Raw genomic sequence first — 13,832 nt, forward strand, 5'->3', positions numbered from 1 at the left:
AATCCTATTTATGAAGCCAGGGTGGCCAAGCACAGTTGTTAATAACACCAGTAAATCCCATAGGATGATTTTGAAATAGCTGGTAAGACCTCCAGCTCAACCTTGCATGGACGATGTGGTTTCATGAGGACCCACTGACACTACAATCATTTGAGAGAGACTGCAGCCAGCTGCTCCTGGGAAAGGAAAAGAAGCACACCAGAAAGCAAACATGAAGAAGAATTTTAATAGCTCACACTCAAAATCACTGTGCTCCCAGTTCTGAAGAGATTCCTAAAAGAGGCAACTCTGGCCATTTGGAAGCTGACGCCCACCCTCGCGTGGTCTCCGGCCTCGGCCTCCGCTGGGTGCTGACTCGAAGGGAAGGATAAACACGCCCAGCGCCATTCTGGCCCCCACGGCACCTTCCTCTTATCTATGCGTTATATCAACTGCGTTAGGTGGACTAAGATGATGACTCAGTTAAAGGAGGAGAGAACCGTTGACTGTCTAAGCAGGAACAGCCCAAGCTGGCGAGAAAAAGCACGCTGCGTACATAGGATACAGAAGGACGAGCTTCTGCCTGCGGGTCTATCACATTACATCTGTTTTGCCTGCAGACTATCAAGAAGGATTCTGTTGGCCAGGGTGTTCTGCTGAACAAGCAACATGGCAGTCAAAAGTCTCAGGTGTCCTGCGCCACCAGCCCAGAGTCATCGTGCGTCGTCCACTGGAGCGTCTTTGAGGGAAACATGAAGTCCAGCTCATGCCTCTGCCTACGGGTCGATTTCTTCGGGAATCACCGTAATCATAATGTCTTCATTGCCCCTGCGGACAACCATGTTCAGGGTGCTCTCCTTTTTAATGACGTCGCTGACGTCATTGGCGGAGACCACCGACTGTCCGTTGATGCTGATTATGACGTCATTTTCCTTGAGTCCACCACTGCAACACAAAAGGAAAGAGAACTGTCACGTTTCCATTCCTCCTGGTCTAACTACCATGAAAGGTGATCAGCTTTACATGACAGAGGCACAGTGTAGAACCTAAAAGCCCAGGACAAATGCGGGTGGTGGCGGTGAACTTATAGGCTTACTCCACCAATGGGGTGCATTATTTCCTTTTGAGATTTTTTAGGCCGAATCATCAATCATGTCCATTGCAGAGATGCCTACCAGCACTCGTATGATCTTAGGAGAGACTGACCCCGGAGGATGTACCATATACCATCTACCGTGTATCTTGCCCATAGCCAACTTTCTTGGAATGGGTGTCACAACTCAGAGAGCAGTTCCCACAGGGATGGACGGAAGGGTTCTATCACGAGACACTTCCTTTGCGTTAACGCTTCTGTAACTTTAGCTCTTATGTATCACGGCATCAAATAAGATGCTATGGTCCAAGCGGAGAGGTCAGCAAACTTTTTCCATAAACAGACAGATGGGAAATATTTTAGACTTTGCAGGCCACACTCTCTCTGTCACAATTACTCAACTCTGCCATGGTAGCCCAAAAGCCACCATAATAGACAGACAGTATGTAATCTACTGGGCATGGCTGTGCTCCAGTCAAACTTCATTTATGGACACTGAAGTTTGAATTTCATATAATTTCCATGTGTCATCAAATACTATTCTTACTTCAAATTTTTTCAAACATTTAAAAATGCAAAATCTAATCTTAGCTCACAGGTCATACAAAAGCAGGCAGCAAGCCAGAGCCGGCCCCCAGGGAACAGACTGCTGGCCTCTGGTCTCACAGTTCTCTCTGGATATTACATCAACACAAGAAATAAACTCTGTTCATCAAGCTCCTTCTTTTCATGTTACTTTGATGCTACCTGGGTTATTCTTCCAGAGGTGTGGACGGGGGTGGCCTGACTGACAGACATAATTAGAGAGGGCTTCATGAGGAGACGCATCCGGAAGCCTAGGATGATGGGACCACTGCCCGAGGGCTCAGGGACACTGCTCCCTAAAGCCTCTCTCCCCAGCCAGGCCTGTCCCAGAGACTCATAACGAGCCCAATGTTGCTCCTCTCATCTGGATGGCCCCCATGAAGTGAGGACTTTCGAAGACAGGAAGCATCCTTTGGTTGATGCATCCTGAGCTGAAGCGGGGTGGAAGGCCTGACTGGCAGAATGTCTGACCAGTTCACAGGGATTGTCACAATCACCTGAGCGGATGTGGAAAGAACACTGCCCCCTCCCCTCACCCCCAGGAAGCACAGGGATATTAGGAAAAGGGAAAATGATTGCAACTCACGCTTCTGCTGGGGTATCAGGAATTACTTCAATGATATACGCCCCTGACAGCACATCCGGGAAGTCTCGGTGGCGATCCTTCAGCTCTTTGGCTTTGCTGCTTGGGAGAAAAAGCACCTGGGTTAACAGCAAGTATCAACGTCCTCCCTCAGCTGAGACTCGGCTCTCATCCGGCTTCACCTCCTGTCCCTGATGCTAACCCAAATTCCTCCGGGAGTTTTGATTCTGCTTTAAATTGCCTGTCTACCAGGGTCAAAGATTTACTGGGTAATAGCAAGGAAAGTGCTTCATCATCATTATTATTAATTTCATTAATTCGTTGATAGTAGCTACCACTTAAGGAGTCAATACAGTACAGTCAGGCATCGCTTGCTGACGGGGATACCTTCTGAGAAATGCGTCGTTAGGCGATTTGGTGGTTGTGCGAACATCACAACGTGCATGCACTTACACAGACCTAGATGGTAGAGCCGACTACACCCGTACGCCATATGGTACTAATCTTACGGGACCACTGTCATATATGCGGTCCGTCACTGGTTAAAACGTCATTATGTGGTGCAGGACTATAGAGCAGTTGGCCTGGTCTGGGGCCCGAGCTCCACCCCTGTCTGACTGCGTGATCTTGGGCATTTGCTTAACCTCTCTGTACCTCAGCTTGCTCACCTGCAGAATAGGGATCATGACAGGACTCTATGACACGGGGTTGCTGTGAGGATTAGACGAGGTCATCTAGGGATGGCACTCAGCCCAGGGCCCGGCACAGGGTCAGCAGGTGAGAAACAGCAGCTGCCGTCACTGTGGCTAGTGATCGTTGCCACCAACCATCCAAGCCTGACAACATTAACTCACTCGGTCCTGCCACACCCCCAAAACGCCTGCACTGCTATCCTCACCCTGGAGAGGAGGGAACTGAGGCACTCAGAGGTCAAGTCATTGCCCAGGTCACAAGCCAGGAAGCAGCAGAGCTGGGACGAGAACCCCAGAAGCTGGACCCCAGGGCTGATACTCTTTCCCTATACCTCCATCTCCCACAGTTCCAAGACAAGGAACTGATGCACATTTTAGTCTTGGCAAATCAGGCCATATTCTGGAGTGCTAAGAAAGGTGCCACTAGGCCAGCCCCAGTAGCCCAGTGGTTAAGTTCAGTGCACTCTGCTTCAGTGGCCTGGATTCCTGGGCACAGACTTCCACAGCTCATCTATCAGTGGCCATGCTGTGATGGCAGCTCACAGATAAAATAAAGGAAGACTGGCAGTGGATATTAGTTCAGGGCAAATCTTCCTCAGCAAAAAGAGGAAGACTGGCAACAGATGTTAGTTCAGGGTCACTCTTCCTCAGCAAAAAAAAGAGAAAGGTACCAACATTCATTATATGTATCTAAACTATAGTAATGTGTTCACAATTAACTACTAGTTAATTAATTATAATAATATATTAATGTCTACATTAATATGTTCTGCCCTTTGCCGACCTTACCTAGAACAGTTTCAACCATGCCCTTGGTTACCAGGACTCATGCGATTATGCCACATTTTTCCATCAAGGTTAGAACTCCAGTATGTTATGAGCCGGGCAGCCGCACACCGCAACTTCCACCAGCTCGGGAAAACAAGCCCATCAGTCATGCTGGGCCTGACCCGCATTCCGGGAGCCACAGCCCACATGCGGCAGAGCTCACGAAAGGCAGGGCGCTCCCGGGCCGAGGGAGGTGCCTGGGGCACTCCTGGAATGTGTGTTTCAAAAGAGCAAGTGGTGAAAGGAAGGCACGAGGGAGAGTGACCAACACCCCCTGCTGTTCAGGCCTGCCTTAAAGAGGAGGGCAGAATCTTCTAGAAGGAAAGATCTGCTCAGAACACAAAAACAAAAATGAAAGATAAAACAAGAGGCCAAGACTAACGGCCCCTCCTCTCTTTCCTAATGTTACTTAATTTTAACCAGAAGCTGAGATGTCTTAAGACAGTCTAAGTGTTCTATTTCAGGGGAACCAGGGAGAGCTGTATGAACTTCAGGTTTATTTAAATTTAAGACAGATGCAGACGTCCTGCTACCCACCTGGATGTGAGTGACATCATTCGGATGCCAATATACTTCTTCTTGGTGATGGCTTTGCCTGGGGTGACAGCAAAAAGACAACAGAAGGTCAGCCCAGGTGGCAGCTGTGCTGGGGACACCAGGAAGCCGTGAGGTCCAGCCCCCAGTTGCAGTGTAAAGTGGGGCCATAGGGGGATACGCTGAGGTTGTGGTTCAAATCCTGGCTCGGACCCCTACCTGCCGTGGGACCTTGGAGAGTCCTGTCATTTCAGTTAACAGCCAGAAACCTCGGAGTGGTCCTGGATTCCTCTTTGCCTCATCCTAACATCTGATGAGGTTTCTATCCCTTATGTAAATCCAGACTGTGACCCTTGTACTCCACCCTGGTAGAGATGACCGGGAGAGCCTCTGAACTGGTCTCCCAACTTCCATCCACCCTCCTCCCAGCCATGAGAGTGACCTTTCAGATACATCAAACAGACCATCAACTTCCCTGTTCTCAATGAGGTTAAAATGCAACGCAAGCCCCCCTCCATGGCCTACTGTGACCCTGGCTCACTTCTTTCCACATCCGTCTGTGACTCCACATGTTCACAGCAATCCAGCCGCATGGCCCCGTCGTGGGCCCTGTGCTCGCTATGCTACGCCCACAGCAGAGGCCTGGAATCCACTGGTCCTCTGTCTAGAACGCTCTCCCTGCCTGCTGGCTCCTTCTCCTTCAGGTCTCGGCTCGGGAGGCGTCTCCCAGCCACACCGTCTCCATAAGCTGCCCCTCCCGTCATCCAAGCCCACCATCCCACTTCAATGTCTGGGAAGCACTTGTTGCCCTCTGAAATGATCTTCTGTGTTTGTCTACTGTCATCCTTCCCTCTCCCCCAGGGAGAACGTAAGCGTCACACCTGTAAGGGACTCTGTTGAGCCATGGAACCCCCAGCCTGATCCCGAGCCGACGAATCAATAAACGTTTGTGGGATAAATGATCTCCCTGATCTCAGTTTTCTCATCAGTAAAATGGGACTAAGAATTGCCCCCTGATGGGGCAAAGGAATTAAATGACACAAGTGAACAAGGATGTAAATGACACATAGAAATCACCTAGGATCGTGCCTGGTACACATTAGATTAAACCATAGAAAACGTCGATGATCATAGGTCAAAAATGGCCAAACAGCTCTGACCTAGTCCCAGGGCCTTAACGACATGCGTTCCTTTTCCCTCCTGGGTACAGAGCTTGGCTGATCCTCAGGTGTGTGGCTTCCCCCAAGGCCCCGAGGAGCAGCCAAGCCTCAGGCCTGACTACCCCGGGCTGTCTGGGCTTCACTTTACCTTTGGCCTGTCGGTCATGGGACTCCGTTAGGAACTTTTTAATCTTATCAGATGGGATTGCAAAGGAGATTCCAGCTGTCACTTTCAGGGTATTGATTCCAATCACTTCACCGTCCTGAAAAGCAAGATGGACACGGCTTACTGAGTCCATGAAGGTGTCCCTGAAGACACGCACCAAAAGAGAACAGAGAACGCGTCCGGAGGAAATCTCCAAGCTACTTCAGAGAACGAGTGGGGTGGAGGGAGCCAGAGGGAGGGCGTTCCGGGGTGGTAGGGGCTGAGCCACACTTGGGCAGCGTGAGCCATGCTCAACAATGGAAGACTCCAGACTGTACTCAGTGATCACCGCGCGCTAAGCCCAGCAGCCAACAGATCTTTTCAAAACGCTCATTTGCTCCTTCCACGGGGAATACGTTTCCCAAACCTCTGAGTCCTTTAGGTTCCGTCCACACCTTTCTGCTCCTCCATCTCCCATGATCTTAAGATTGCTCTGCTGACATCAGGGAGAAACCCTTAGCGCTTAGGGCACCAGGCTTCCTTACCAGGAAAATGCGGTCTCATCTCAGACCGCAGCCGTGGGGGCACAGCGGGGGCTTGGGGGAGACAGAGGGCGAGCCACTGCGCCCATTTCCTCTGCTCCTTGCAGACTAGCTTTACATCGTAGAGGAAGCCAGCCTACAGGGTGCGCTTCGATGCAAGATAAATTCACAGTTCAGCGAGTGCTACACCACAGGAAACAATCCCCGAGTAACAGGCTCACCTCACGCCATTCAACCATTATTCTGAATGCTATTGTTAAACACTTTGTTCCACTCAGGCTTTAGAAGGGAAAACTGCCAGGAGAGTATAAATCACGCCTCACACACTCCTGTAGCACTGAGAATTCAGTCCCGACTCCAAGGGACCATCCAGGAGGCACGGCCATCCTGGGCCTTGCTAAAGACGGCCTTGACTTCATCACCTGTAGATGAGAGTTGAGCGGGGTGAGCCCTGAGCTGCGCCCTGGCTCTGACAGTCTGACTTGAAGGCTTCCCTTTGGATGCTCATGTATTATAACATAGCCTTGGTGACATCTTTGTGAGCGGGCTAACTCCTCATTCCAGCCAGGTCTTCAGGGAGGGCTCCCGGCCAAGATAAAGACGGCAGACGAGCCAAGCCAGCTCCTTCAGCAGCCTGGAGACTTCATTTGAAGGAGGTGCCTCTAGGGGACAGGCCAGAACTGCTGACACCTTCAGAATAAAGGCCTGCTCCTTTAACTACGCCTGGGTTGGACCTGAACTCGAGGGCGTTTACTTGTAACTTTGAAACACAAGCGTGTCCGCCGGCATAACACTTCCAGCGCTCAACTCCAGATGCCTTACTCTTTCCAGAAAAGATAAGAAGGGTAATTTGCAAGGATACAGTACATTCACGAATTTCACTTTAAAAGAATTAGATACTGTGCTGTGGAAAGTTCATGTCTAAAAATAAAGCAAAAAAAAAAAAAAAAACCCAGCACATACATAGATTTTAAAAAGGTCTTACCAGGTTTACTAATGGGCCTCCAGAGTTTCCATACTGAAATTAAGCAAAAATTAAAAGGTTATGTTTATGTCATTACACAGTCCAATCTACTTCCCCGCCTGGCAGGTTCCTGAGTGTAGATTCTTTCCCGAGATTTGTTCCTGTCAACTTAGTATTTTGCTGGAAGAAAAGAAGAACCTTAACAATTTTCAGAAAGTCTTAGATGTGCCACAAATGGGAGAGATGTGTTTTTGCTGCAAAGCCCAGAGGCCACCTGTGACCCCCAGAATACCCAAGACAACTTCCTTCTCTTTCGAATAGGCTGGCTGCCCACTTGCTCCAGTATCACAGTATTTCAAATCTGCATAGCCCCCCACCTGTGTGACCCCAACTTTGCTGCTGGGGCTGGAAATCCACAGTTTGTTCTATTTTCATTACTTCATGCAGATCACAAGAAAGCCTGGGAAGAAAATCCATCAAAGCAGCAAGGGCACAAACCTGCTGTGTTTCTTATTTATTAGACAGATGTAGGGGGAAAACATTGCTTTTTAGAAACGTCAATCCTATAGGGAGACAGCTGAAGTGGAAAAATGTGATTTAAAAAAGATTCCCTTTAGGAGATTGTGTGGCGCAATCCCTGGCCTCATTAGACCTCGAATAGTGTAGGGGTAACGCTCAGACTGTGCCCCAAGGCAGAGCAAATACTTCCTGGGGGCCGCCGAGCCTGTGCCAGGGCGAGTGTCCTGCCTGCCACAAAGTTGCAAAAGCAGCTTCACTGAGGGGCCACTGACCCTTGGGGCGGATGGGGGCTCCTCCGTGCTGCAGACCTTGGCAAAGCTACAGTGCCCTTCGCAGGAGTCCCTGGAGGTGGCTAAGGGGCTGAGGACCAGCCCTCCGCCTCATCTGCTCTAGGGGTTCAAAGGGAAGCCCTTGGACAGCTCCTTGAGGAGCCTGCCTCCACCCTGGTCCCTAAGCCCGGCTTTCCAAAACCCGCCCGATCCCAGCCGACAGGGCTCACGTTGATGATGGCATCCGTCTGGATGTAGTCCATGTCCGAGTTCCGGAGCCCCAGCTCTTTGCCGCCGCGCTGGGTGGTGCTGACGATCCCGGTGGTGACTGTGTTTTGAAGGGAAAACGGGCTTCCGATGGCAACCACGAACTCTCCCGGCCGCAGCTCCGAGGAGCGGCCAAGCAGCAGGACAGGCAGGTTTCCCTGGAACCACAAGGTGGTCAGGGCTTCATTTGGTTAAGATCACAGGACAGATAAATGCACAGATGTCATGGAACCCCGAGCAGCGGCGGGCCACTCGTATCCACCAGACCTTGCAGGAAACCATCCCTTCCGGGGCCAAGGGCGGCACTTCCCTCCCACCTACAGCAATCACCATGTGCTGAGCTGTCGCAGGGCACAGCCCAGGAACACGTGGGAACATTACTGGAGGCCATCTCAGGGTCTTACCACATCTTGACACTATCGGCACAGACGCTCTGAAACCTTGAGACCAGGAGACAGAGGAGACAAATCTGGGATTTGGGGCAAGACTGCCTGGGGGTTCTTAGGGAGCAAAGTCCCAAAGAAAGATCCTGAGCCCACACACCCCCGGGGTGGAAGGGAAAGGGGCTCCGCCCCCACTTATCATAGGCACATGCGCCGGAGTCCTGGAGAACCGGGAGCACCGAGGGTGGCACTGACTGCTCACTTAGACTCTGTGCTAAGTCCTCAGCAATTCTGGGGAGGGGCCAGGATGGGCTTGGTGCAGGAGGCATCCAGGACCCCAGACGCCAAGACCCAAGAGGTGGGCTCTCTCCTCACCTGAAAAGGCCCTCCACCAACCAAGCGCCTCTGCTCCCCGGCCCGGGGGGGCTCATTAACCCAACAGGTCCTATCCCCACGCCCTGTGAAGGCTGGGCCGAGTCAGGAGCCCCAAACAACTCTTCAAACTAAAACCAGACACAGGAAAGCCAGCTCGAGTCCCCAGGGCTGGGGAGAGCTGGGCCTCCATCAGCGGCTGGCCTGAACAACGTGGACCAGGCCCAGAAGGCAAAGCCCAGCCCAGGCCTCATGCTAACCCCAACTCACACTTGTCCACCTTGAAAAAGAAAGAAAGAGGCAAGGGGGCCAGGAGGGTGGGGTGGATAGAACCAGCAGTTACTGCAGTATCTCCTCTGCCAGGGATGGAGCAGAGACCAACGGATGAGGTGGGCTGATCGCTGGACCCAGTTAACAGCTGAAGAAACTGAGGCTCCAAGCAACTGGGCGACTTGAGATACAGCAGGGAGTTAAACCTGGGACTGCGAGCCCAAACCCAGACCTTCTTAACTGCTCCACAGCACGATGCCGCAAAGACCCCCTCTCCACCCCGAATAAGGAAGGTGCTGCTCAAGAAAGTCCATGGAGGAAGAAGGAATGTCGAAGAAATCATCTAAGACCTAAAACTGACTTTAAGAGACCACATGAGAAGGAATGCCCATCAGATCGTAGACACTGGGAGGCCCAGTAGAGTACTGTGGTCAAGAGCTCAGACCCTGGACCAGGCTGCCTGATTAGGTCCCGGCCTGAGCTTACAACCACTTGAGTCCTCAGTGTTCTCATCTGGAAAATGGGAACAACGTAGCACACTTATCTCATGGGTTAGTTGTGAGAATTAAGTAACTTAAGACCTGAGCAGCTCTTTGAATAGCACCTGGCTCATGGTAAGCATCATGTGAGTGGGACACGTAAGCATCATAAGCGTTAAGGGTTATTGTTATTAGTACTGGGGTCTGTGCAGACCCATTGGAGGAAACCCCACCCACGAACCTCCCACCGGCTAGTCTGAGTCACCCAGCCCTCCACCCAGGAGAAGGCTGGTGGTGCAGGTCCACCCTGACAGTGACCCTTTGCCCTTGGGGTCACCTGAGGCCAGAGAGCATGGTGCTGCCCTGGAGGGGGCAGGCCTGCAGCCCCATACTCCCCGAGCTCATCAGCGTCCAGCAGAACACCAGCAAGCTCAGCACGGCCTGTTTACCCTGGGCCCGCGCCAGCTGCCCCTGCCAGGAATGACTTCATCCAGCAGTCGCAGGGGTGGGTGGGCGGGAGGCAGGGCCGGTGGTGTGTGCTCGGCCACTCTGGGGGAGGCCTGCCAGGGACAGTATGGTTCCTTCGGGGCCCAGGAATGGCTTTCAGGGCTGGGCTTATGGATGGGCAAGAGGACACAGTGGCAAAGCCTCCTGGGCCTGAGGCTGCCTGGCTGCCCAAGATAACTGGCTTTTCACCAACTGCAAGGCAAGAGACCAAGTTCAAACACAGAGAGGTGGGCCCAGCCCCATCAAGTCAGCCACAAACTGGAAACCACATCAGGAAGTGACACGGCAGGACTCACTGGGAGGTCTTCATTAGCATCTGCTCATCCGCCACCCCTGCCACCCCACCTCCACCTCCAGCAAGGGGCCAGACCCAGGCGCCCAGGTCTCAGGGGGCTTACAAGGCACAGGGGCCTAAAGACAGTACTCCGTCAAGCTCTTCTCTTCCAAATCTGAGCTCAGGCCTAGAGGACGTGGGAAGGAGGCAAACGCTTTTGGGGAAGTAGAAGCTGTGAGGACAGAAAGGAAAGACCCCCCCCCTCCGATGGGAGGAGAAACCAGTGGCCTGCATGCTGCTCAGCTGTGCCCACTGGGAAGGGCCAGGTCTCCAGGGGACACCGCCTGCCACCCATAACAGGCCCAGAGAGCCCCACGGACAAGCATGGCTCCAGCATAGCGAAGTCGTCCACACTCAGGTGACCGCATGGGCTTGAGCAAGTGGACACGGGCCATAGGAGCCCAGAATCTCCCTGAGAACCAATCCTCACTCGAACACAGGAGGAGGAAATGCAGATCACAAGAGCCGTTTATCAACCCTGCACCAATAGGCAACACCTCTGCCACGTTACGTTCTTATCCCTCAAACGTTTCATAGATTAGGAAGGACAATCCTAAAACAGAAAAAAGTAAGCAGATTACATATGGCAGGGTACACTATGAAGGCTGAATTGGTGTCATGACAGTCAATTCAGGTGACAAAGCACTTTCATGACCACCTTGGGAGTTAGCACAGATTTGCCCCCATTTTACAGATAATAGAAACTGAGGCTCAGAGATGGCCTGACTTCTCACAGCTGATGAGCAGCCTCACAAAGAAACAGGCTTCCCAACTCTCAGACCTGCACCTGGTACGTGTTAACCCAGAATTCTAACTATCAGGCTGAAATCTTTGCAAGGGTGTGACATGGGACAGCGACGTGGGCCAGGCCAGATTTACAGTTCTTGTGAAGTCGAAATGCCCTTTGGGGGCCATTTTGGGGGCCAGCTGGCCCCATGAGCATCAGGCTTTCCAGTCAGTTCCAGATCCAAGTGAAGCTCATTCTCAGCCTCGATCCTCACCTCGGGCCTGGCTGCTCGGCGCAGCTATACCTCTGCTGGCCAAATTCCTACTCAGTGATTGAGCATTTTACTCCATAGCTGTCTAGACACACGCTCCATGGGAGGACCTAGGGGAGATGAATTGCAGATATGGCTGGAAGCTCAAAGCTACCCTTCGGCCTTGACCTGCAGACGTGAAACCGGAGTCCGCCCACCCTGGTCTAGTCCCACGCTGCTGTCCGAAGGCTGGTTCCCACGCCTCCCACATCAAAGCCGTCTCCGGGCTCCCCGCTGCAGACACTGTGTCTGAGTCTCCCTCTAAAGCGGCCCCAGCCACAGGCCATCTGGGAGATGCCAGCCCCTCTCCTAATAGCCACTTCCCCCCTCTCACCATCTCGCTGGAGCCTTGCAGCATGCCTACCAAGTCAGAGCGCAGACATCCCTCCTCCACTCGGCAGAGCAAAGAGGAGATGAGGAAGAACGAGGCCCGCAGATCCCACCCTCACGGCAGTCTCCAACCACGGGGGATGAAAATGCAAGTGGGGTGTGCACACAAAAGCAGAGAGGCGGGAGAGCTCGAAGTGGCAAAAGCAAAACTCTGAGGCTCCACCTCAGAGCCCTCGGGCCCCACCTGGAGAGCCTGCAGCTCAAATTTGGCCCACGTCCTTTTAGAACGAGGGACATCCCAAAGTGAATCCATCGCACTGCCAGTTCTCAAGGTCACGCTCCTGCTCATAATGGGGAGCGGCCTGGGAAGCCAGCAGAAAAGAGGTGGCATCTAGGTTGAAATGCACAGCCGCCGGCAGTCTGCAGGTGACCCACTAATGCTGAATGACGTCCTCACCACAGAGCCAACAAGAAGGACTTTAAGAAAATCCCCCTAACACCCGAGTTGTTGGCCCATGCCACCCAGGTCGATGTAGAAACAGCCCAGGTGAGGGTGTCAGAAGTCCCGGGTGTGGCCTCCAGACTCACCACGTCAATGTGAAATCACTAAATCCCAGCCGTAGGCAGGATAATAATTGTGTGGTAGATTTAATGCTGAAACTTGGAAGAGGCTGGTGCATTGCATGGTTAAAGAAGGCCCTACCGTTCATTCAGACTACAACAAACAAACACCCACCAGCAGAGCTGGCAGCGCTACATCCATGCAACAGCCAACACGAAAGAGAACTTTCTCAACAAGCATTCACTGAGCGTCTCCCACGTGCCTGGCGCGGTGAACACAAGAGATCAATGAAATCCACCGTGCCCTCCAGTGACATCCACTGTCTGATGGGTGGAGATACAGACAAGCCACCAGGACACACAGCAGCAGAAAGTGAGAGTCCTTCTCCCTCCCTATGGTCAGCTCAGCCTAGAATCTTCCATAAGGGCTAAATATAGATCAACGCTAAAAATGATTTGAGTGCATCAAGTAGGGTTTCTTCAGCTACGAGTAACAGAAAATCCAATGCAAAATGGAATCAATATCCACCTGTTCAAGGGCAGGGTGGTGGCGGGGCTGATGACCTCAAATTCTCAAAGGACGACATCGAGAAGGGCTCCTTCCTTCTTTCTGTCTGATCAACTTCAGCCTGTTCTCACAGTCACAAAACCACCACTGCCAGCCCAAGCATGACATAAAGATGTGACAATGCCCCGGGGAAGTAAAGGGATCTTTTCTCTCTGATCTCTGGATTCTTTATCTCTGGATTCTTTCTGAGAATCCAGAAGGGCCCAGCATATTAGCTCATCAGCCAGCATCTGGTCATAAGGTTACCCTCAAGCACCCTTTGGTGAGGGGAATGTGCTCCCATGAGTTAGCCCCTCAGGATCTGCCTGAGTTAGGAATGGAGTGGGTCGGGTAAACTGAAGACCAGCCCCGGGTTCCATCAGCAGGGAGGCGGAGGGCTGGGGAGTGCGCAGTCATGAGAGGCCACCGAAGCCTCATTTTAGAGTGGTCATCCTAACACCTATAACATTTGGAAAGGGCTCTACTACTATATGCTCCTTCATGCAGGGTTGTTTGGGGCCTGGGGCAAGAGGAGACGTCGGCTTCAAAGGAAAGCAATGGTCAGCACAAGATACAAGCGGTCCGAGCAGAGCCTGGCCAGTGCCCCGTGCTCTGCCAGTCCCTCGGCCTCCAAAACCTCCGCTCTGTGGGACAGATAGGACAGGCATCATACCCATCCACTCACCAGCACACTGACGGTCCCACAGCGAGGTGGGGGCAGTACCGGGACTGGAGTCCCTGCCATCTTCAGTCCAGGTGTACTTCTCGCCAGCCCATTCTGCCCAGAGGCTCAGGGCACACAGCCGGCCAGCAAGAAAGAGCTGTCTTGTGCCTGGACTGTGTCACAAGGGC

General features: G+C 52.4%; 1 protein-coding gene across 1 annotated transcript in view; it reads right to left on the reverse strand.

Moving 5' to 3' along the window:
• Nucleotides 1-207: 207 nt before the first annotated feature.
• HTRA1 (HtrA serine peptidase 1) overlaps nucleotides 208-13,832 on the reverse strand; it is a 51,751-nt gene continuing 38,126 nt past the window's right edge. The window contains exons 4-9 of the mRNA XM_008509315.2: nucleotides 8,124-8,318; nucleotides 7,127-7,159; nucleotides 5,603-5,717; nucleotides 4,298-4,355; nucleotides 2,244-2,339; nucleotides 208-924 (exon numbers count right to left, since the gene is read on the reverse strand). Of these exons, the coding sequence (XP_008507537.2) occupies nucleotides 756-924; nucleotides 2,244-2,339; nucleotides 4,298-4,355; nucleotides 5,603-5,717; nucleotides 7,127-7,159; nucleotides 8,124-8,318 (666 nt within the window). The 3' untranslated portion in view covers nucleotides 208-755. The remainder of the gene's footprint in view (nucleotides 925-2,243; nucleotides 2,340-4,297; nucleotides 4,356-5,602; nucleotides 5,718-7,126; nucleotides 7,160-8,123; nucleotides 8,319-13,832) is intronic.

The sequence above is a fragment of the Equus przewalskii genome, chromosome 1 (assembly GCF_037783145.1).
Source record: "Equus przewalskii isolate Varuska chromosome 1, EquPr2, whole genome shotgun sequence".
NCBI classification, from domain to species: domain Eukaryota; kingdom Metazoa; phylum Chordata; class Mammalia; order Perissodactyla; family Equidae; genus Equus; species Equus przewalskii.